Source organism: Drosophila santomea, chromosome 3L (genome assembly GCF_016746245.2).
Source record: "Drosophila santomea strain STO CAGO 1482 chromosome 3L, Prin_Dsan_1.1, whole genome shotgun sequence".
Lineage (NCBI taxonomy): Eukaryota > Metazoa > Arthropoda > Insecta > Diptera > Drosophilidae > Drosophila > Drosophila santomea.
In genome coordinates this window covers 9,378,747-9,402,955 of record NC_053018.2, presented here as the reverse complement: position 1 = coordinate 9,402,955, position 24,209 = coordinate 9,378,747, and the positions used below count along the sequence as shown (strand labels likewise).

Sequence of the window (24,209 nt, the reverse complement as noted above, 5' to 3'; positions counted from 1 at the left end):
CTCGTTAAGAGCTCTTCACAAGATCCCTCCAAATGCCATGAGCTCCAAGCGAATTATGAGTGGCTTCGAGAGCTATTTTAAGTAGTTTTTTCATAGCTGCGTTCATATATGAGAATTGGAATGTCTGCGAATTTCCATTATGGAAAAGTAACCCTTTGTGTTCTAGTTAACAGCTTGAAATCTGAAAATTGGCTTTGCCCTTGACGAGACTGCAGTTCTGGGTCGATGAGAGAATGGCGCCTTTCTCACTTTCTCACTTCTGGCCTTCTGGCCAGGCTGTTGGCCACTTTTTGCCGCATGTGTTCATGAACTGGCCAAAAAGGGAGTCGGCCATGCATGCATGCATATGCCAAACATTCGGGGGTATTATTATTTATGGCCAGCAGGCGTAAAGTTTTCCATTCCCATTCCCATTTCTATTTCCCATTCAATTGAAAGGGGGGGATGGAGAAAGTGCCCCATTTAAATTGGCGTTGAATCCTAATGCCCATGCTCACGTAACTCTTCGTATTGATTTTTATGCTCCAAGTCCGCTGTCGATAATTAAAAATTCATTTGGCCTGCTATCCTGGCTGACTGGCCCCTTGAGGTATGCAACAAAAATGCATATAATTAAAATACATCGAGAGCAAGTGGGAAACAAAGCGAGGGAATAAAAAACCCCGACACACACACACACACAAACTCACCCAAATGACATTGGCCAACAATGCCGAACAGCTAAATGTCCTTTGGATGTGTATGTGTGTAGGTGTATGTGTGTGTGTGTGTGTGTGTGTTGGGTGTCCTTGCTGCTGCAACTGGGAACTCAAAGCTCGTAACTCGGAATCCGGAATCCGGAGCTCTCGGTGCCTTTATGTCGATGAAATCCGCTCAGTTGCTTAATCTGCTACCAGACTGCTTCCGCTTTGGGTTTCATTAAGGCCCACTGGGAGCAAACCACATTATCCTGGCCGCCCCCCGTAGCTCCTGCACTTTGCTGGGGGAATTAAGGTAGCCACACAGATACCCGGAGATACCCGGAGATACCCACAATCGACTTCGGCGCTGCTCCGGCGAATTAGCATAACCAAACGTTGTAATGAGTCCTGTTTACTTGCCCATTTCCGGTGCGGTTCCATGGGCAGAACATCAACCGAATCCGGATGGAGTGGACAAACAATGCGAACTCAGTTCGCTTCCCTTGCCACATCAACGAAATGCTCAACCTTACCTTATAGCTTATATGAAAAGAAATGACAAACAATTTGTATCTGTATCTGTGGAAATCACTGGTTCTATCCCCTGATTTGTTTGCAGTGCACTGCCACACTGTCTCACGCAATTCGAGGAGCACATTAAGCTAAGCCCCGGGCTTCAGTGCCTCGTGTCTGCGTCTCTAAGCTCTGTACTCACTGCGGTGCGCCTTGTCCGTGGGATCCCGGCGCAGAATGATGCGCCGCTTAGATGCACAAATCGGGCCCGAATCCACGTCGTGAATTACGATCCGTATGGCCTCGCCGTCCATTGATGTTTGTCGTCGCGGCGCCTCCAAATCCTCCAGATTGGGGCCCGTAAATGAAGCCATGGGCGGCGGAATCGAGGAGGGCGGAACCGCAGGCAGGGCACCGCGATTCTGCAGCATTGCTATATCGGGTCTGGAATATGGAATCATATTGGGTGTGCTCTTAAGTGCATTCTTTGAACATATTTATACATACAATTAAATGCATACTTTAAGCATATTTAAATATACAATTAAATGCATTCCTTCAGTATATTGAATACAATTCAATGCATTTTTTAAGCATATTTTAAGCATACTATTAAGTGCATTCTTTAAACATATTGCATCAAGCACTGAAATGCATTCTTTAAACATATTACATCATAAGATTAAATGCATTCCTTAAACATATTAAATAAACCCCTTTTAATGCCTTTTCTAAACCTTTTGAAAAAACCCCTTTAATGCCTTTTGTAAACCTTTTAAATCAAACACTGAAATGCATGCTTCAAACATATTGCATCAAACACTTACAGCTGCGATCCGCGTCGCCGCATCCGCCGGTCATCGTCGACGGTGAGGACGGGGCTGCCCTTATCCGGCGAGCCCGGCGAGTCGTCGTTCTGGATGTCCTCCGAGGGATGTGGCACCCGGAACGAGGGTCGCCTGGATCCGGGCAGCTGGATGGGCGGCATGATGCCGCCCTCGCCGGGCGACCTCTGCAGCTGCGTGGCAGGCGTGGCACCACCTTGCGTCAGCCCGGGGGCAAACACATCGTAGGCGGACTTCCTGTGGTGGGTAGAAAATGCGGGTGAATCTGGCAACATTGACCAGGCTAAGAGTAACTGCACACCTGCGTGGCATGGCCGGAATGCCGAGGCCCGCTCCATCCGCGCCCAAGCCCAGCGCCGGACCACCGCCGCCCATGCTGCCGCCCACAGGTCCGGTCTTCATGTCGTCATCGTAGCTGTGCTGCCGCGCCACCCGCGACCCCCTGCGCGATTGCATGCGCGACAGGGGCGCACCGAAGGGGGGCTGTCCATCTGGGCCCTCGCCCCGCGGCGGACTGTTGGAGCGACTGGGCGCCATGCTGCGGCCACCTTTCAGTTGCTGAAATGCATTTCACATGGTTTTTCATTTAAGTAAGGGTTTGCTTAAAGAGACCAATTCTAGTGGAAAACTTGATAACCATCTTGTAGTTATGAAGATATATTAAATTGCCTTTATTGATTCTCAACTCACCCGCTCCAACTCCTTGAGCGAGGCTGGCGACACATCCGAGTGGCGACGCAGTTCGGGACTTCGCGGCGGGGCAAGTGCTGCTCCATTGCTGGGGGCCAGGGTCTGCGTGCTGCTGCCCAGCTTGGCGTCCGAGTGGCGCCGCTGCAGTGCCTCCAGCACCGGGACGTCCAGCATCGAGTCCGTCGAGTCCTGCGGAATGCACACCCGCGATGCCATTTTCCTGCGGCACACGCTGCAGCGCCACATGGTCTGCGGAATCGAGAGGGCGGAAAATCAATTTCCATTGCTACGCTAATTAAAAAATTTCCAGCTTAGCTCTGGAACCTATTTGCGGACGCACACGGCGTTCTCTAATATTTATTAGTGGTTGGTGGGCCAGAGCTCAAGAAAACCCATTATGCTGGGCAGCGAGAATAAATATTAATTACTTTCAGAACAAAACTTTTCGCCCACCCGCCGGCGTGTGGCGCGTTGCACAAAAATCCTGCTACCAGGCGCTTCTGCCCATCCAACACCCAACACATCCCTACAGAAAATGGGGGACACAGGTGCACCTGCATCGGCATCCCCTCAAGTCCGCCTCGCTGCATTTTCCACTTCCTTTTTCCGCTTTTCCGCGGCACGCCCGCACAATGCTCGTTACATTTCCACCTGGCTGCTGATTCATTTTGCCCGGCGGCTTCAATCGTCATGTGTGGCAACTACGTCCTCATCGTGCCTTCCTCCTCCTCGCCATTTTCAAACCCCATTTTTTTTCTGCCCGTATTCAATGGCTGCCCTGGCGGAAGCTGCCGCCACTGTAATTAAGTCAGTGCACAGAGAAAAACTGAGAAAAACCGCCGAAAACTGTCAACATTTTGGTTTAAAGGCAATCAAAACTGTTTGTATTTGTGGTGCATAAACAGAAAATCAGCTGAAAACACGCAAAAGTGTCGCCATGAAACTGACATCTCCATAAGTTTGAAATCACAAAAAATGCACTTCATTAATGCGGTTATATATAAAGCCAGCTTCCAGGCAGTTTTTGCAAATTTGTTAATGCTGAATAATGCATATGGATTTCAAGACAATGTTTTTCTTTCATCAACTGATTCCTAAAGGGATTTTTTCCGTGCACCTATGCTCATGGGCGGCACTGTACACAGCTGCAACTAGAGCTCGGATCTGGTTTATTGCCTCTGTGCTCCCCAGTTGCGTGCGCTGTAATTACACGGCGGTGCAGCAGTGTGGCTGCCAGTTCATGATCCCATCGAGAAATCGACCGAAAAGTTATTTCCTAGCTGCCACAGCAACGTCAGCGAAGAGCAGCCAAGCAGTCTGCACGCTTATGAAAATTTAAGATTTATTTGGTGTTCATCGCGTATGCAAAGGCAGGCGGAAATCGATTTTGATGTGAGAGCTGAGTTCTGAGCAGGAAGTCGACCATGAAGCAGCAAATAAGCCATACCACATTTCGAAATAATCAGCACCCACGGAAATATATTCTAAATAATCAGCACTCACGGAAATATATTCTAAATAATCAGCACCCACGGAAATATATTCTAAATAATCAGTACTCACGGAAATATATTCTAAATAATCAGCACTCAAGGATATATGTTGGGCTGAACTTAGAATCCATGGAAATCTATAGAGTTTAGGTTAGGTTTAGGTTTTAAAGAGCGTACTCATAGTGCTATCCAGATTTGAGCTATAAACTATTGTGTCTATTTTCCGAGTCAAACTGAAATCAAATTCCCACTTGGCATCGACCATATCTGCAGCTCGTGAACAATCGAATGCCTGGCTAGTGGTGACCAGTGTGGCAAGCTCTAAATGATTATTTCAACAGGGAAGCCTCCAAGTGTCCAGGGATGGGACCACAGCACACAGCAACCGACTCCACCTACGTCTGCTCCATCGAAAGAGCCATAATTACAATGGGTGGGTATGACAGGCGGTTGTGGGCTGGTTGTGTGCTGGTGGTAGTCAACGCCCATGAACATCAATTTTAATTAGCCAAAGTGGCCAGGTTGACAGACAAACGTTAAATTTTATGTTCAGGGCGTTGGCGTGGCTTCTTGACAAATTACCACAAGTTCGGGTGAAGACAATGTTGCATGGTGTGGTTGGTTATCAATGATCATTATGCGGCAAGTGTTGATAGGATGGAGGTTGGATGTTGGAGGTTGGAGCGACAGGACACGGAACAGGACATCGGAGGGCAACTGCCCGCTGCCGGGGATGCCATTTAATCTCGTTAATTCGGCCTTTATCTTGTTAATGTCCCGCGATGAATAGGCCGCAGTTAAGCCCCCCAGTTGGCCATTGTCACCGAACCCCTTTTGCAGCGCCAGTAATCTAATTTATGTGCACTGCCACTCACCGCCCACGCAGTCATTACCACTGCAAAAAAATACAAACTTTCTATGGTTTTTACAATCGAGTTTTAAGCTTTGAATTGCAAAAAATAATTTCAATTAAGGGATTAAAAGTTGTATTTAAATAATTCAAGGCTTCTTGCATATGACGGACTTGTTCTTCACCTTCTGGGATTTTTTCAGCTATGCCGAATGCAATTGTGTGGTCTAATATTTAAAGGTATACTGCTGCATATTTAATATCCTTGTTAAAATGATATATTTTCCCTTTGTGACCGACGCCCACCACTGTTTCACTAGTTTCTTATTAATGAAGTGTTTATTTCTGCCGCGACGAACCTGCGACCATGGCGCATTGCCTAGTGGCCCGGAAGGTGCATCCTGGCCAGCTCATGCCGCACCCTCATCCTGCTGCAGCCTGGCAGCGTGGCAGGACTGTCAGCGTGGCAACTTGGCAACTTACCGCATCCTCGTGCTCGTCCAGCTTGCTGTAGCTGGCGCAGTCCTCGCACACTCGCTGCTGGCACTCGAAGCACGTCTTGTGGTAGTCGTCCGGCTTGAAGGACTTCAGACACACCCGGCAGGCTCCGGCCCTTCGTCCTGGCTCCTGTTTGGCCGCCGCTCCGCCTCCCCCGCCGCCCGCTGTCGCCGTGCTGTTGCTGCTGTTGTTATTGTTGTTGTTCAGACTGCTGCCATAGTCCTGTTGCTGCTGCTGCTGTTGCTGCTGGCTTTGATAGCTGGGCGAGCCGTAACTGCCGCTGGTGTCCGCATCCGTCGGCACCAGCGAGGGGCGTGGCGACATTTTATTAACTGCAAAAACAGAGACAACGGAAAAGCGGCAGGGCTATGTAATCAATTACTGAAGCAACCAAGCAACCAACCAATGGAAACTTGTTGATTTTCCGCTGATTGCATGCACTACCAACTGCGAACTGACCCAAATGCAGTGTGTGGGTTCTATGCTTAATTTGTTGTCAGCGCACATAATTTGTTTGGTTTGCTAATTGGGCTAGCGACAGGCAGTTGGCAAATGCAATAAATAAAACAATAATCGGATAAAACGGAAATTTGTGACAGCCTTCGTTACTCGTTAAACGCGTGGCCCAAAAAGGATGTACTGTAAATGGCAGCCAAATCGGATTATTTTCTGAAGTTGGTTTCTCCTATTATTGACCAATATATGCACGCCCTTTTATTAAATACTTATTTAATCAATCGAAAACAAAGATACTATTTATCATGTGTGTTTAGTGTTGAGTAAAATTATGCGCAGAAAGCTTTTCGATTTCACTCTCGAGAATTGCATAAAATCACTTATGCAACATTTAATTCTATATATTTCGAGTGCGTTTTTCTCTGCAGCAGCAAAGCCTGAAGAAGTGAAGCATTTTTCGCAGAACTGGCACACATTTATATGATTATATGCTTATACTCGTACACCGTGTGTGCTTTTATATATTGCACCCTTGAGAAAATGGCGAAAAGTTTATGCGGCCCGGAAAAAGTCGCGGTGCATTAGTCACAGTCAGGAGACAAAAACAAAGGCGGGCTTTTGTTGTGCGCATTGCTGGCATTGCTCATACGCACAGTTGCACCTCGTGCTTTTTCACCTTTTCACCTTTTGGCAAGTCACGCTTGACATTTTCTGCCGTAAAAGTGGCATGGTAAATATAAAACAATGCTACAGAGAAACCGGCGAGGAAAAACCTTTCCCCTTTTTTTTGTCGCAAAAAGCGATTTTACCTGCTCAAGGGAGCACTTAGGTGGCAGGAATGATAAAAGAACTGGCACAACTATTAAAGTATTTGCAAGTTTTTCTGCTTTTAAATTATGTGTCAGCTCTTCACTGTGGTTGGCCACAAAAATCTGGGTGCTTGCCAACTGGCTGGAGAGCACTTTCGCCGAACTGCATCCTTTGAAGGAGTGGCAAAATATTTGCCCAAATTATGTGCACAAATCTGTCTCGTTCTTTTACGACCCTGCTAAATAAACGTCGTGAAATAAGATTTCATTTCGTTCTAGTAAATCGAATGGCTCGGCAATAAAATCAACAAGCCACAGCTTTCGCTTAGCTGGTGGCCAACTAAATTGTGATAAAAACAACACAAAAGTCAACACAACAATTTCATGTTTCCCGCTGCTTCTTTCGGTACTAAATAAATACACCAGCGCACAAGATAATAGTAGTTTTAACATTTTTTCAGCACATTTCTTCAAGCTTTCAATTCAGTTTGCTCTGCACCTAATTAAACTTAATATATAATATATGGAAGCTAATAAGAATTTATTTATGATCTAGATATGGTCTGTAGTGAACTGCTATTACTTTGAACTTAGCTGTAGCTCGGGTGCTGCTGAAACAGAAGTCACCGATTTTATTGACTTTGTCGCAGCATTTATGGACATGGACCCCATAACAATGACAGTGTGAATGGTGATGGCTTCGCATGCAGCATCCACTGACCCCTTACATTATTCAATATTCAATATGCGATGCAAACGAGCGTGAGCAGCAAATATATTGCGTATACGCACCGTTAGCCGCCGAATGCTCATTGCTGCGACTTACGTGCCCTCGCCAAAAACACACAAAGTTTGCTCAAAGTTTAGCGAGCAGCTTTACGGGCACTTGTACAAAAACTCATGCCATAAATTCGCATGCACTTACGGCAAGGATAACCGCCACACACATCTAAATCTACACATGTACATATATGCACAACTACAATCATGCTTACCTTTATCTGTGACGGTGAGCAGCGAGGAGGAAATCGTAGCCTTCATCTTGTTCAGGGCCCCCGTTTGGGAGGCGCCTCCTCCGGAGTCCGCTGCATGTTGCTGCCTTTCGCTGGGCTGCTCGTCGGTGGCCACCATCTGCGGAAAAGCGTGAGAGAAGAAGCGGAAAGGTGAGAGGTCAGCGGGCGGGGGCTAAGAAAATGTGGATAAATATTGGCGTATCGAGCTGTGCGTTTGATTTCCTGCAGCTGTAAATCTTTATTTGGGTCTTGGCCCGCCATGAACGTAAAACGCGAAGCAAAATGACGAGATTATTGGATTGTATTACAAAACCAGGTTTTCTGCTTGTTTAACTTGCTGTGTGACCATTTTTTGACAAGTTGCGACCAAACATCTTATTTAAAAACTATAATATTTGCAAAAACATTCTATGATAATTTGTAGGACAAAAATAATCAGTATTTTCTTTATAGCAAATAAAGTAGTGCTCCAAATATAGAATGTCCCACATCGTTGAACTCGTAATAACCAGGAAAATCGAGTTGCATTTACACTTTAAAATGTAAAATTTTCAGAAAAATTGATGATGTAAGGAGTTAACAAAAAATGAAAAAATGGGCAAAAAAAATAATTTTCAAAATCAGCCGCTGAGTGATAGTTTTAGTTTCTAGCTGCACAAAACACTGTTTTACTTCACTGTCTAACATTTTTTTTTGCTATTTTATGCTAAAATTACCTAATGAATATTAAAGTTTGGGCTTTAAAAACAGGGAATTTGGCCAAAAAAAATTCCGTGTTTGTTATCGTGCGGAAGAAGTTAAAGCCACCGCATTTCCTTTTCTTAAGCAAAGCGTGAGTGATCATTTTCATACCCTGAGATTAACTAAACTAGACGAATATAATCATCAAATTCCCGGCCAGGGAGTAGTTTTGCCCGTGAGCAAGGTTATTACCCTGATGTTTCTCAGATTTTCTCAGATTTTTTTGCGCAGTCATCAGGGGCACGCAGGTGAAAGTAACGCGGTGCGTTTTATTTGATTTTTTTCTGTGCTTTGCTGGAGGCGTCTGAAGCGCAACAAATTGCCAAGAAATCGTAAAGTGTGGCAAGTAATTTTTGATTAAACAACGGGGGAGCAAAGGCAGAATCCAGCAGCCGGAGAGGCTTTCAAAAATTGCCGTCATTCTTTTTAATGCACACAGCCTGTAAGAAGGGGGCTTCACCGGGCTTAGCCGTCTTTCTCTAAGTGTATGTGTGTGTGTGTGTTTCAGTTTTCCGGGCAGAAGAATAACAATTGGAGGCGACTGGCCGACCAGCCGAGGCCCGAAAACATAAGTGCTGCTCTGCTCTGTCAGCATTTTATGAAGTGGAAATTTTCTATTTGCCAAAGCGCCAACGAAACCGGAACAAACAGCCGCACAGTTGAGTACACAGAAAACAAATGCTGGTGCTGCTCTAAACCAATATCTCACACAAAAACCTCTATCCCAACATCGAACTTCCAAAATATAGGGTCTGTTACTCACTCGAGCAGAAATGTATGCCCAGCACTAATTACTGCACCTGTGATACATGTAACCATGTCTGTTTAATATGTAATCCAATGTCCAGATTAACAACTACAATGGATTATAATATTTTTTGCCATGCATTAAGGACGATACATATAGTGCAGCCATCTCGTTCGCACAGCGCAAATTACGCTAAGTGCTTTGGCTGCAGCGCTTTCGGTTGCCTACCTCTGTGGCGGTGGGGCTGGGGCTGGGGCTTTAGAGGGTTAAGAGCGGGCTTGGCGAGGAGCGGGGAAGGGTTCAGGATCCTACTCTGGCAGGAACTAAGCGGCATCTAGTGTCAGATTATGGCCGCTTTGTGCTACAGCCTGGGCTACATTTTTGATGATGTCATTTGATGTCGGCTTGGATATATTCATGCTGCGGATTTATGGGCTGCCTTCTACTTTCTCCCTACATTTTGCCTGCCAGCTTTGCCGTGGAGCCCATGAAATCTTAGTGTAATGTATAGTTGTTTGCTCGGTGGTCTGCCTGCCCCAGATGCCACCTGCAGCCCCCAGAAACCCCACTTAATTTATGTGCTCAGGTGTCTGACGCCATTTTTCTTGCGCACGGTTAAACTACTCGGCATTCCTCACGCTCTCAGCTCCACCCACAGTTGCCACAGCTCCTCGCACAATTATTGCCGTGTTAATTTTGTCATTTATTATGATTTTTTGCTCCGTCTGGCTCGGTCTGGGTCTTATGGCCCGAAGCCGCAAATAGTTTCATGTTTAGTGCCGAAAATTATGTGTTGACGTTTAAGAGCTGCTGTTCGCTTCCCTACCCTCGCTTTTCCCACTGCTCTTCCACTCGCTTTTCCCACCGCTTTTCCCACCGCTTTTCCCACCGCTTTTCCCACCGCTTTTCCACTCGCTTTTCCCCGGCACAACAATAACATGGCGCGCAATATGTGCGCCCTTTATGGCCGCAAAGTATGCTACATAAAACAGCAGTCAATGCGCGCAGCGATGAGGAGAAAGTCCTGGCGACCAGCGGGGAGAAAGTTCCGCCTTGTCAGCCGTGAATGAATGCGTTTGCATTCCGCCAGGATAGACGTCCTTGCAGTCGGAATGGAAATCAATAGCAAATGAAACGAACGCAGCGAGCAAATACTTTGCCACTTAAAAGTTGCGCGCAAGTTTACAACGAATGTGTTTCACAAATGGTAAGAACACGTTGCGAAATTTCTGAATGGAATTGTCAGTTTTGTGCACTAAATAAACACACTAAAACATTATTAATTATCCCATTCAATGGGCTTCAAACAGCTTAATAATTGTTGCTTTCTGCTAAGCACGACTGTTTATAAAAGTTTGCAGTGAATATTTTATTCAGGTGTAAAAAGTTTTCTCATTGCAAAGAAGTTAATAAGCAAGAAAAAATTACATTTTCTTTTTTTAGCTCATGTAGATAGGAAATGTTGTTACGAATTCAACGAGGTTTGGCATTCCACTTATGGACAACTATTTTTACTGCTATCGAAAAAAAAAGCATTATTTTTTATAAAAAAATGGAAAAAAAATATATTGTAAAAAATCTGATATTTTCAATCGGCGTTTTCGCCATAACTTGGTCAAAAATGGTCGCACAGCTAAAATAAAGACTGTTTTGGGCTGCTAATAAACATAGCTAACTATGTATATCTCTACTTTTTCGATTTTCGAAAAAAAGAAATTTGACAAATTTTTGCATTTTTGATAAGGGGTACCATCATCAAAATTTACGAAAAATAGCAAAAAATTAGCATTTCAATGTATGTACATGGATCAATAGGGAATTTTGTTACGAATTCAACGAGGTATGGCATTCCACTTTTGGACAACTATTTTTACTGCTATCGAAAAAAAAGCATTATTTTTTATAAAAAAATCGAAAAAAAAAAATTATTGTAAAAAATCTGATATTTTCAATCGGCGTTTTCGCTATAACTTGGTCAAAAATGGTCGCACAGCTAAAATAAAGACTGTTTTGGGCTGCTAATAAACATAGCTAACTATGTATATCCCTACTTTTTCGATTTTCGAAAAAAAGAAATTTGACAAATTTTTGCATTTCAAAAATGCATCATCAAAATTTGCGAAAAATAGCAATAAATTAGCATTTCAATGTATGAACATGGATCGATAGGGAATTTTGTTACGAATTCAACGAGGTATGGCATTCCACTTTTGGACAACTATTTTTACTGCTATCGAAAAAAAAGCATTATTTTTTATAAAAAAAACGAAAAAAAAAATTATTGTAAAAAATCTGATATTTTCAATCGGCGTTTTCGCCATAACTTGGTCAAAAATGGTCGCACAGCTAAAATAAAGACTGTTTTGGGCTGCTAATAAACATAGCTAACTATGTATATCCCTACTTTTTCGATTTTCGAAAAAAAGAAATTTGACAAATTTTTGCATTTTTGATAAGGGGTAGCATCATCAAAATTTGCGAGAAATAGCAAAAAATTAGCATTTCAATGTATGAACATGGATCGATAGGGAATTTTGTTACGAATTCAACGAGGTATGGCATTCCACTTTTGGACAACTATTTTTACTGCTATCGAAAAAAAAAGCATTATTTTTTATAAAAAAATCGAAAAAAAAAATTATTGTAAAAAATCTGATATTTTCAATCGGCGTTTTCGCCATAACTTGGTCAAAAATGGTCGCACAGCTAAAATAAAGACTGTTTTGGGCTGCTAATAAACATAGCTAACTATGTATATCTCTACTTTTTCGATTTTCGAAAAAAAGAAATTTGACAAATTTTTGCATTTTTGATAAGGGGTAGCATCATCAAAATTTGCGAGAAATAGCAAAAAATTAGCATTTCAATGTATGAACATGGATCGATAGGGAATTTGGTTACGAATTCAACGAGGTATGGCATTCCACTTTTGGACAACTATTTTTACTGCTATCGAAAAAAAAAGCATTATTTTTTATAAAAAAATCGAAAAAAAAAATTATTGTAAAAAATCTGATATTTTCAATCGGCGTTTTCGCCATAACTTGGTCAAAAATGGTCGCACAGCTAAAATAAAGACTGTTTTGGGCTGCTAATAAACATAGCTAACTATGTATATCCCTACTTTTTCGATTTTCGAAAAAAAGAAATTTGACAAATTTTTGCATTTTTGATAAGGGGTAGCATCATCAAAATTTGCGAGAAATAGCAAAAAATTAGCATTTCAATGTATGAACATGGATCGATAGGGAATTTGGTTACGAATTCAACGAGGTATGGCATTCCACTTTTGGACAACTATTTTTACTGCTATCGAAAAAAAAAGCATTATTTTTTATAAAAAAATCGAAAAAAAAAATTATTGTAAAAAATCTGATATTTTCAATCGGCGTTTTCGCCATAACTTGGTCAAAAATGGTCGCACAGCTAAAATAAAGACTGTTTTGGGCTGCTAATAAACATAGCTAACTATGTATATCTCTACTTTTTCGATTTTCGAAAAAAAGAAATTTGACAAATTTTTGCATTTTTGATAAGGGGTAGCATCATCAAAATTTGCGAGAAATAGCAAAAAATTAGCATTTCAATGTATGAACATGGATCGATAGGGAATTTGGTTACGAATTCAACGAGGTATGGCATTCCACTTTTGGACAACTATTTTTACTGCTATCGAAAAAAAAAGCATTATTTTTTATAAAAAAAACGAAAAAAAAAAATTATTGTAAAAAATCTGATATTTTCAATCGGCGTTTTCGCCATAACTTGGTCAAAAATGGTCGCACAGCTAAAATAAAGACTGTTTTGGGCTGCTAATAAACATAGCTAACTATGTATATCCCTACTTTTTCGATTTTCGAAAAAAAGAAATTTGACAAATTTTTGCATTTTTGATAAGGGGTAGCATCATCAAAATTTGCGAGAAATAGCAAAAATTAGCATTTCAATGTATGAACATGGATCGATAGGGAATTTGGTTACGAATTCAACGAGGTATGGCATTCCACTTTTGGACAACTATTTTTACTGCTATCGAAAAAAAAAGCATTATTTTTTATAAAAAAATCGAAAAAAAAAATTATTGTAAAAAATCTGATATTTTCAATCGGCGTTTTCGCCATAACTTGGTCAAAAATGGTCGCACAGCTAAAATAAAGACTGTTTTGGGCTGCTAATAAACATAGCTAACTATGTATATCCCTACTTTTTCGATTTTCGAAAAAAAGAAATTTGACAAATTTTTGCATTTTTGATAAGGGGTACCATCATCAAAATTTGCGAAAAATAGCAATAAATTAGCATTTCAATGTATGAACATGGATCGATAGGGAATTTTGTTACGAATTCAACGAGGTATGGCATTCCACTTTTGGACAACTATTTTTACTGCTATCGAAAAAAAAGCATTATTTTTTATAAAAAAATCGAAAAAAAAAAATTTTTGTAAAAAATCTGATATTTTCAATCGGCGTTTTCGGCATAACTTGGTCAAAAATGGTCGCACAGCTAAAATAAAGACTGTTTTGGGCTGCTAATAAACATAGCTAACTATGTATATCCCTACTTTTTCGATTTTCGAAAAAAAGAAATTTGACAAATTTTTGCATTTTTGATAAGGGGTACCATCATCAAAATTTGCGAAAAATAGCAAAAAATTAGCATTTCAATGTATGTACATGGATCAATAGGGAATTTTGTTACGAATTCAACGAGGTATGGCATTCCACTTTTGGACAACTATTTTTACTGCTATCGAAAAAAAAGCATTATTTTTTATAAAAAAATCGAAAAAAAAAATTATTGTAAAAAATCTGATATTTTCAATCGGCGTTTTCGCCATAACTTGGTCAAAAATGGTCGCACAGCTAAAATAAAGACTGTTTTGGGCTGCTAATAAACATAGCTAACTATGTATATCCCTACTTTTTCGATTTTCGAAAAAAAGAAATTTGACAAATTTTTGCATTTTTGATAAGGGGTACCATCATCAAAATTTGCGAGAAATAGCAAAAAATTAGCATTTCAATGTATGAACATGGATCGATAGGGAATTTGGTTACGAATTCAACGAGGTATGGCATTCCACTTTTGGACAACTATTTTTACTGCTATCGAAAAAAAAGCATTATTTTTTATAAAAAAATCGAAAAAAAAAATTATTGTAAAAAATCTGATATTTTCAATCGGCGTTTTCGCCATAACTTGGTCAAAAATGGTCGCACAGCTAAAATAAAGACTGTTTTGGGCTGCTAATAAACATAGCTAACTATGTATATCCCTACTTTTTCGATTTTCGAAAAAAAGAAATTTGACAAATTTTTGCATTTTTGATAAACAACAAATATTTTTATATTCATTATTTTAATTAAATTATTATCTGTGGCTGCCGTTTAATAAACTTTCCAAATCTTCCATTGTGGTCCTTTGCTTTTTGCTTCTTTTCTCACATAATTTTAATTCAATAAACTATGTAATTTAATACTATTGATAGAAAGGGATCATCTTTAGTATATTTGATATACTATTCCATTCATCTTTTCCCTATGTGTAACAAGTAGTTTGTGGGGCAGGCACGTGCTTGTCATTGGGCTCAAGGTTCCGAGTTGCCTGTTGCAAGTTGCAGCTGCCTGCCGCCTGTTGCTGTTTATGGCCTGTAGCCAGGCGCAATAAAGTGCAGCACACTGACAGCAAGGGGCAACCAACTGGGACACGTGTGGTCAGGATGGAATGGAATGGCCGGAGTGGAATGGAATGGTCGGGATGGCCTGGCCAGGATCTGTCCACAGGCGAGTCTAGGGGGCCACCGCAAGCAAATGGGTAACGAGCCAAGTGCGGCAGTAGCAGTGGTCAGGGAACTTTACAGCGACCGGACTATTAAGGAAATTGCTGCAAATAAACTGCAGGAGGTCGTGCAGTTGCCAAGACTCATGCATGAGGATGAGGAGTGTCCTTTGATGTCCTGCGGTCCCTACGCATTTGTCGCCAAATTCCAGAATGGCCCGACTGGTTGTTAGGCATTTGAATGGCAAATAGAAAAAGTTTGCTATATCCTTTTTGGGCCAACACAACTTGCTAACGGACTGTCAACGGCTCATCATTGTCTTGAGATGGGTTCCTTTGGCTTCGAAGTTGGACCGCTTTGATTTCGTGCTTCATTTGGTCTAATCAAACTTGGCGAAAACACAAAAATCTGCAGCATTTAGTTGGCTGGCATTTGCTTGTCAGTCGGCATTTCCCCAGCCTTTCATTTCCAACTTGGTTTTTATTAACTTTGCAAAGTATTTTGTGCCAAACCGGAATTTCTACGGAATTTACACTCTTCGAAGGCTTTTCTTTTTCTCCTCTCCTCTCCTCTCCACTCCTTTTTTTCATTCCCTTTTATTTTTGTGTTATTTTTGGCTTCACACGCCCATGTATAATTTTATTCTTTCCTTTCCCCTTGCCGACTCGATCCCGAAAACAATTTCCGCATTATAAAAAGGACACAAACTCGTGGCAGGTGCTACGCAGGATAATTGAACCACTTCGATTGTTGCCAGTCCGTTTGCGTTTATTTTTTTGTGAATTTTTGATATTTTTTGGGCTCATAAACAAAAGGAAAAATCAGTCGGGCGGGCAAAGCATTTAAAGGGCTTTTTAATTAAAAAGTTTTGTTTGCCCTTCCGACAGGCGTTTGTTTTTGAAGCCTGTTTGCAGGCGACTTAGGCGATTTCTAATACACGAACTTTAACCTGCAGCCGGGTCACTTTATGCAGTTCTACGGAATACTCAAAATTACAGAATAAAAGAGTTCCCTGAATTTGCTCGATTAATTGGCAGTGGAGCCTGCGCAAAGAAGTTTTTAACGATTTACATTCAAGAGCGCACTTGGTGAAAAGGAGGCAAATGAATTAAAATTCCGCTTTTATTGCATTTCATTTGCTGCTCATTATCATCGGGGAATAATAATTAAGGAATCACAACTGGCGAATGAAAATGAAATTAAGCATAAATTACGAGCTTCTGCCAGTGACAACAATGCTGGAATGCTGGCACCGTGATTTATATATATTCATTAAATATCGAAGTGTCACTTACCTTTTTCATGAATGACATCACATTTGTTGGCAACATTTTGAAGCTGTTTTTATTTTGTTCACTGGCTTTCTTCTTTGATTGAAAATGCGTTACTCGTTCGCTTCGCTTGTGTGTTTAAAGTGCAATTAATCATGCATCCGCCGTGTTGGACGGTGCGAATACGTTATGTTCGCTTTGTTTTGGCTGGCCGCTGTTGTAAGCCGCTTTAAGTCATTTCGATTTGGTTTGTTTTCGTTTCTCTGGGCCAGGTATTATTTGTTCTCTCCTCTACTGGCCATTTTTCACTGGCCATGTAAATAGGCATTGACAGGGGTATATTGGCATGCCAGTTATGCATGTTGCGCCAACACTCGAATCCAGGGATTGATTTATGTGTAGCTCTAGTTGCGCACTTGGCTTTTAATTAACATTGGCCATAACTCACAAACGGTGTTATTGCCGCCGGCTGCAGCTGCTCCTTGTTGGCGGAAAGCATGGAAAAGTATACCGAGAAAGAGGCGGAAAATTATAATTAGTCATTTGGCAGTGGGAGAAAGTTGCACGCGGCGCTTAAAGCGCTCAACTCACGGACGTGTAATGGTCTACATTGGCTTACACCGTACTTAGCCGGGCTCCATAAATTTCCCTACGATAACCATCAACAGTGTTTTGGGTTTTCCCCATCCCGCTTCCCACCAACAACCAACCCACACACACGCACAGGCGGAAAAGTGGTGAAAAGTCGAGCGGCAGAAGTTTATAAGGCGGAAATAATGTGTCGCCTTTTCCATAGTGACCTGCATAATGGGTTGGTCCTGCCAAGTGGTTTAGCCAACGAAACCTTAAAGTTAACGCCTGAATGTGATTTTCAATAAGACTGTTTGAGCTCAGACTGAAGCTGGAGCTATAAAAACTGGTTACTAAAGTTCAGTAACTAAACTTCAGCATAATATTAAACTAGTTGTGATGTATTACGTTTTGTTTGAAAGACAAAGTAAAAAGAAAGAGTTAATTTTTACTTATTACGAGCACTGTGCTTCGTGCTCATTTAAATCTATTTAACAGATAATCAAATATTTGTTTTCTCAATGATGCCAAAGAGGGACTATATATTTTTCCCACCCGACTGGCTGCTGTCCTAAGCTCTTTGGCTGTCTGATAAGCTGCTCTAGATCCGCGCCATCAACGCGGCGCAATCACAATGCTTTGGCCAGCTTATCGGGCGTTCACTGCAGCTGGGCTGCACTGCAAACAAAGGGGGAAACGGGAGACAAGTGGCAAAATGGAATTATTAAATGAAATGACCCACATAGCAATTCAATTGTCGAGCTATACGCTCGATTTCAGCTGCAACGGTCTGCGGATACGAGTATATATTGAACTATTTATCTATATGTATGGCTAAGCCAGTGCAATGGCATTTGCAATTCCCAATGCCCATTGGATGTTGCCAGGACAAACGGATTAAAAGCGAGGGATGCCGATCAAGTTTGAAGTTGCAAACTTTGCCCAAGTCATTCGCACAGATGCAGTTATCCTTTATTTTTGGCCATTGTGCGAGGCAATAGAAAAGTTCATAAAAAGTCATTCCAGATAGATCCCAGCATGGGGAATGTGTTTACGCCCAATGAAATACTCGACTTGCCAACTCGCCAAATGAGCTGCTGGCTGACGGAAGGCGGACGAAGTTTTAAATTGTATTTTGGGAAAATGAAAATTAGTTGCCGCTTGAAGCTGTCAAAATGCCAGCGACAGGACATGCATTCCGCGCTGAGAAATCAGGACGAGTTTCGGGCGATTTTCGGTGGAAGATGTAAGGCAAAGTGTTACAAGTGTTTGCTCAGCGATTGTAGATGGTAGAGAGGTAGAGGCAAAGTGGGGAACGGTGGGAAGGCGGAAAGGAGGGCGTGGAAAATTGGGCGGAAAAGTGGGCGGGCAAGCGACGACAGGCTCTCGTGCTTACACAAGCTTAGCGCGCAAGGATGTGCTCATAAATTGTAACTTTCCGTGGTCGTTGTTGGTGTTGGTAACAAGCATGAAATCACATGAGCACACACATTCCGAAATCAACAGGACGACAGGCTGCAGGACGAAAGGACGCAAGGACGAGGCTGGTTGCTGGATGCTGGCAAAGTTCCAGCCAACTTGGTCGGCTGTAGTTGGCACCCAGTTAATTAGCGCGAAATTGGGAGAATGAGTTTCCGAATCGGGCTTTGGGCCAAAAGCGAGCTCCCCTCGGGCGCGTATCCTTCGTCCTGTGCATGCTAATGAAACTGATCAGATTGCCATTAGCATTAAAGGTCCCTGTGTGTGTGTGTGGTTGTGTGTATGTGTGCGTTTGGTTGGAAAAAATACATGCATTAAATAAAGTCCAACAAGATTTATAACCTACACGCTTAGATCCTGTGCAGCACCCCGGACCCAAGGACATCGCAATTGTCACGCACAGGCAAACAAAGCTAGGCAAAAACAAAAAAAAAAAAAACAAGCCGTAACCGAAGCAAATCGAAATTGAAACGCTCGAATATAAAAAGAGGCTACTACACATAAAGAAAAAAGGTGCCAAATACTTAATAATCACGACAATTTGAGTTACTAACATAGAAAGCAACAGCTTAGATGTAAGATAGTTGCATATAAACTCAACAAGGAATATAGGTTGTGGTGAGCTCTACTATATTTTTCTCAGTGGATGCCCAGTTAGATTTTGTTATTTTTGTGTGTGTGGGCTGGCGCTGCAGCAAACTTTCAATGTCCGGCGATTTATTGGGACTAACGTCGCACGGGGTGTCAAAGTGAATTGTTATGCCAGAACGTGCATGGGACACAAATGAAGTGCAGGTCAGTTCGAAATAAATGGAGGAAAAATACGGCTGAAGCAATTCCTCTGCCAAATGAAGCGCAACAGCATTTCAGTCGGGGATTCCACCAAAAAATAGAAAAAAAATGAAAAGGCGCCCAGCAAAGGCAGCATCAGGTCCAATTGCAGTTGAGAAATCGCAGCGCAGTTCATAAATAAACCGGACAGCAGGGGGCATCGTTGGAATGACCAGAACCAACAGCACTGCAGACCAGCTGGGAAACCGACCTCATGACTGCCATGAATGAGGCGTTGTCAACAAAGCCAAGCGATGAGGGATTTCCCGGCGAGTCTGCAGATTACAAACCCGGAGTGCTCCTCCCTCTCCCTCTCCCTTTCCCATTTTGCTTTGTTGCCTTGTTGCTCTGGGCTTGTTAACACACTCCGTGTTCCGTTGAGGAGAGGAGTAGCAAGGACCCGGGCCAGGATAAGATGAGTGCCGAGTTACCCACTCCATCTTCCGGCTACTTGAGGTGCCTGTGTGTATGTCACTTGAAACTATGAAGAATCATAGTTTATCGATCTGCTAGAAAATTAATTTGGCCTGGCGAACAAGCGAAAGTTTGGAGGGGAAAACTTTCGAGAGCAGATGAACTTTCAATGAGCGACAGGACAATCCAAAGACACGTGCAAGCTGCTTTAAATATACATTTTATGAACTGCCAACTTTCCAACTAAGTCGCTCAATGAAAAGAGTTAAGCCTGTTTATTCTGAATGGACATCAAATGAATGTTGCTTCAAGTGCTTGTTGCCTGTTAGAAATAGTTGATGTTTCGCCTTCGATGTTTTACCACTGTAGTAGGCTGCTCCTTCTACCCTCTTCCGTTACTCTTAGTCATACATACCTAATTATACATAGCCAATCTAGTCATAAGCTTATACACTCATACACCCATCCTTAACATACCAATATTATCGAGAAACTTATCGACTAATCGACTCGCCACTCTGCAGAGAGCACGGCAGTCAGTCGCTGTTGAACCAAGCTAAAGGACAGATCAAAATAAAAGAGTCACGTGAAATTGTATTAGAATATTAACTTCTGTAAACGGCGGCTAAAATCTCAGAAGTGGGATTAATAATCCAAAATGGACGATAAAATCATCCTGAACGACTTTTCGCTGACAACCCTAAAAGATTGGCTACGTATTCTGGGCCAAAATACGGAGGGCACAAAAACCGAATTAATCGCGAGGCTGCAAGACATCCCAACGGCAGTTCGGGGCGATTGTCCACCGGAGCACCCCCAGAAAAACGCTCCACCAGGAAACGACATTTTTTCTTCACTGGATTTTCAGAATTGTGAAATTAACACCGATCACGTAAGTGTGAATGCAATGAACAGAAAAGAATCAACCGAAACTGGCAGTGAGAGGGAGACAAACATGTTCGAGCTACAGCAACTACGCGCAGAGCTAGCAGAAGCGAAGGCAATGCTTAACGGAACACGATCGAGCTCGCAGTTCCAAGAACAACAACAACCAGAGCAAAGCAAGGCTACAGTTAGTTCCGTTATCCAGACGGCGCAGTTTACGCAGGCTGGCGCCACAAAAGAGAACACAACATTTCACTCGCCGCAGCGATCCAACGAGAGAGCGGAGAGCCAGCGTTTTCCAGTTGATGCTCTCGCTCTCGCCAAAGAGACGATAACCGATTACGATGGGAAAACTTGCGCGCGTGCCTGGATAACAGTGGTCAAAAATATCGCACGCACTTTCAACATCGATGACAACCATTTACGCATCTTACTCATCACTAAACTTAAAGGAAACGCGCAAGTCTGGTTACATGCGCACCCTGCTCGATTGATCGAACCAATTGACAATTTGCTTGATCAACTGTCATTGACTTTTGGCGAGCAATCATCCAAGGCTGAGATCCGGCGAAAATTCGAGAGTCGCAAGTGGAAAACCGAGGAGAATTTCTGCAGTTATTACGACGAGAAGATGGCTCTCTCAAACGGGATAAACATCGACGACGACGAACTACTGGACCAGATGATAGAGGGCATACCGCTGCAAAATTTCCGTACCCAAGCACGGATTCAATGCTTCTCTACTCCGTCGGAGATGCTACGCGCATTTTCGAACATCCGTTTGCCAGCTCGGAGGGAGCCACCTGTACAGCCAACCGACTACAAAGATGCCATACGATGCGCAAACTGTAATTCAAGAGGACACAAAGCTGACATCTGCAAGAAGCCCAAACGTGAACCAGGTTCGTGCTACTCCTGTGGACAACTTGGACACCTGGTGGCACAATGTCCCACAAGGAAGAGCGTTTCAACTAATAATTATGTAAGATGGTTTAAAATTAATTTTTTTGAAAATGCTTATAAGCCTATAATTTCAGAATGCCTCATAGACTCTGGCAGTCCTATATCTATCATTAAAAAGTCACTTATTAACGAGACAATGAAGTTAGCCCTAGTTAATACTTGCTATTTTGGTTTAAACAACTGTATTCTCAAAACACATGGACAAACCACATGTTATGTATTGAAAGGATCAATAAAAATATATTTTCGTTTAATCATTGTTTGCGACCAGTCTATGAGGTATAATGTTATTCTCGGCAGAGATTTTTTAACTGCATGCAATTTAAATTTAGACCCCTACACCTTGGGAATGATTGCGTTGAGAAAACCCATGGAAATAAACAAAAGATCAATGTTTACTGAAAATGAAATTGTTAGTTCACAATCGTTAGAAAATGAAATTGTTAGTTCACAATCGTTAGAAAATGAAATTGTTAGTTCACAATCGTTAGAAAATGAAATTGTTAGTCCAAAATCGTCTAAAAATGCAATTATTAGTCCGAAATCGTTAGAAAATAAAATCGTTAATCAACAGCATAAAGAAACTGGTCCAATATCGTTAAGAGATGAAATAGATAATCAACAAAAGAATGTCAGTAAATCAAAATTATCAGAAGATGAAATTGTTAACACTTCAAAAGAAATCGTTAGTTTTAGATTGCCAAAAGATAAAAACGTTTACGAACAATTAAATCACAACTTTGATAAGGAAGTACTAAGAATATGTCATGTAACTGAAAGTGAGTTAGAATACAAAATAGGAGAAAATGTTAGCAATAGGTTACAACTAGAATTCGATAGGTTGTTTAGAAATTTTTATATAAATGCAAAAAGGCCAAATGAACCGACAGTTAGAAGTGAAATACAATTGTGTTTGAAAAACCCGAAACCGTTTAGCTGTTCTCCTAGGAGGCTTTCATACACAGAAAAAGACAAGTTACAAAAACTATTAGACGAATATTTGGAAAACGGATTTATACGACCAAGCGACTCGGAATATGCATCGCCTATTGTTTTAGTGAAAAAGAAAACTGGAGACTTACGTATGTGCGTCGACTTTAGAAAACTTAATAAAATGACAATGAAAGACAACTATCCTCTACCTCTTATAGATGACTTGTTAGATAGAATGAATGAGAAAACTGTTTTCACCAAACTCGATCTTAAAAACGGTTTTTTCCACGTGCATGTTAAAAAAGAATCAATAAAATACACCTCTTTCGTTACACCATTAGGCCAATACGAGTGGCTGCGAATGCCATTTGGCCTCAAAAACGCCCCGTCTGTGTTCCAAAGATTTGTTAACAAAATTTTTGCTGATATGATTAGAGAAAACAAAGTAGTAATATATATGGACGACATTCTATTGGCAACCGAAAATATAAACGAACACTTAGAAACGTTGAAAGAAATTTTTAAAAGATTAGTTGAAAATAAACTTGAATTAAGAATAGACAAATGTGAGTTTATGCAATCGAGTATAAAATATCTTGGGTTCATAATAAATAAAGACGGCATAATGCCCAATGACAAAGGAATCGAGGCAATAAAAAATTTCCCAATACCTAACAATGTTCATACAGTACAAAGTTTTTTGGGATTATGCTCATATTTTCGACGGTTCATAAAAGATTTTTCTAGACTAGCTAAACCATTGCATGACATTCTAAAAAAAGATAAACCGTTCAAATTTGGTAGTGAAGAAATGTCTTGTTTTAATATGTTAAAAGATAAATTAATACAATCACCGGTCTTAGCTATATACAACCACAAACACGAAACAGAATTGCATTGTGATGCAAGTTCTTCTGGATTCGGTGCTGTACTTATGCAAAAGAAGGAGGACCAGAAATGGCACCCAGTTTCATTCTTTTCAAAACGGACAACAGATATTGAATCAAAATACCACAGTTTCGAGTTAGAAACTTTAGCCATTGTTTATTCGTTACGTAGATTTAGAGTTTATCTTCATTGGAGGACATTTAAAATAGTCACCGACTGCAACTCATTAATTTTGACCCTAAGCAAAAAAGAGCTAAACCCTAGGATAGCCAGGTGGGCTTTAGAATTCCAAGGTTATGATTTTGAAATTGTGCATAGGGCAGGTAGCCGCATGCAACATGTTGACGCACTGAGTAGGTGTACAAATATTATGGTAATACAAACAAACAGTTTCGAAGATAATCTAGTTATATGTCAAGGGAAAGATACAAAATTAAAAGAAATCAGGCAATTGTTAGAAAACACAGAAAATAAATTGTATGAGATGAGAAATGGTATAGTTTACAAAAAGACAAATGAAAATAGATTGCTGTTCTACGTTCCGATAGAAATGGAAGAACAAGTGTTATACAAATATCACAACGAACTTGGACACGTAGGAAGAGACAAAATGATAGAAGCTATAATGAAGAACTATTGGTTTCCAAATTTAAAACAGAAGTGTAGCACACATATCAGCAACTGTTTAAAATGTATTTCATTCAGTCCCAAAACAGGAAAAACAGAAGGATTTCTACACAACATACCTAAGGGAAACAAACCTTTTGAAATAATCCATATTGACCATTATGGTCCAGTAGACTTGGCTAGACCGAAGAAACATATTCTAGTGATAGTAGATGCATTCACAAAGTTTG

The 24,209-nt window shown here is 41.3% G+C and overlaps 1 protein-coding gene across 3 annotated transcripts in view; it reads right to left on the bottom strand.

The window, feature by feature from the left end:
* LOC120450619 (regulating synaptic membrane exocytosis protein 1) overlaps positions 1-24,209 on the bottom strand; it is a 66,732-nt gene that overhangs the window by 22,235 nt on the left and 20,288 nt on the right. For 2 of the 3 annotated variants that reach the window (XR_005616294.1, XM_039633760.1), the window contains exons 3-9: positions 16,414-16,870; positions 7,830-7,965; positions 5,555-5,901; positions 2,729-2,977; positions 2,340-2,596; positions 2,021-2,275; positions 1,396-1,637 (exon numbers count right to left, since the gene is read on the bottom strand). Coding sequence is in view for 2 of the 3 variants with exons in the window: in XM_039633760.1 (XP_039489694.1) it covers positions 1,396-1,637; positions 2,021-2,275; positions 2,340-2,596; positions 2,729-2,977; positions 5,555-5,901; positions 7,830-7,965; positions 16,414-16,449 (1,522 nt within the window). In the remaining variant the exon portion in view is untranslated. The remainder of the gene's footprint in view (positions 1-1,395; positions 1,638-2,020; positions 2,276-2,339; positions 2,597-2,728; positions 2,978-5,554; positions 5,902-7,829; positions 7,966-16,413; positions 16,871-24,209) is intronic. The other variant, XM_039633761.1, reaches the window with a different exon arrangement.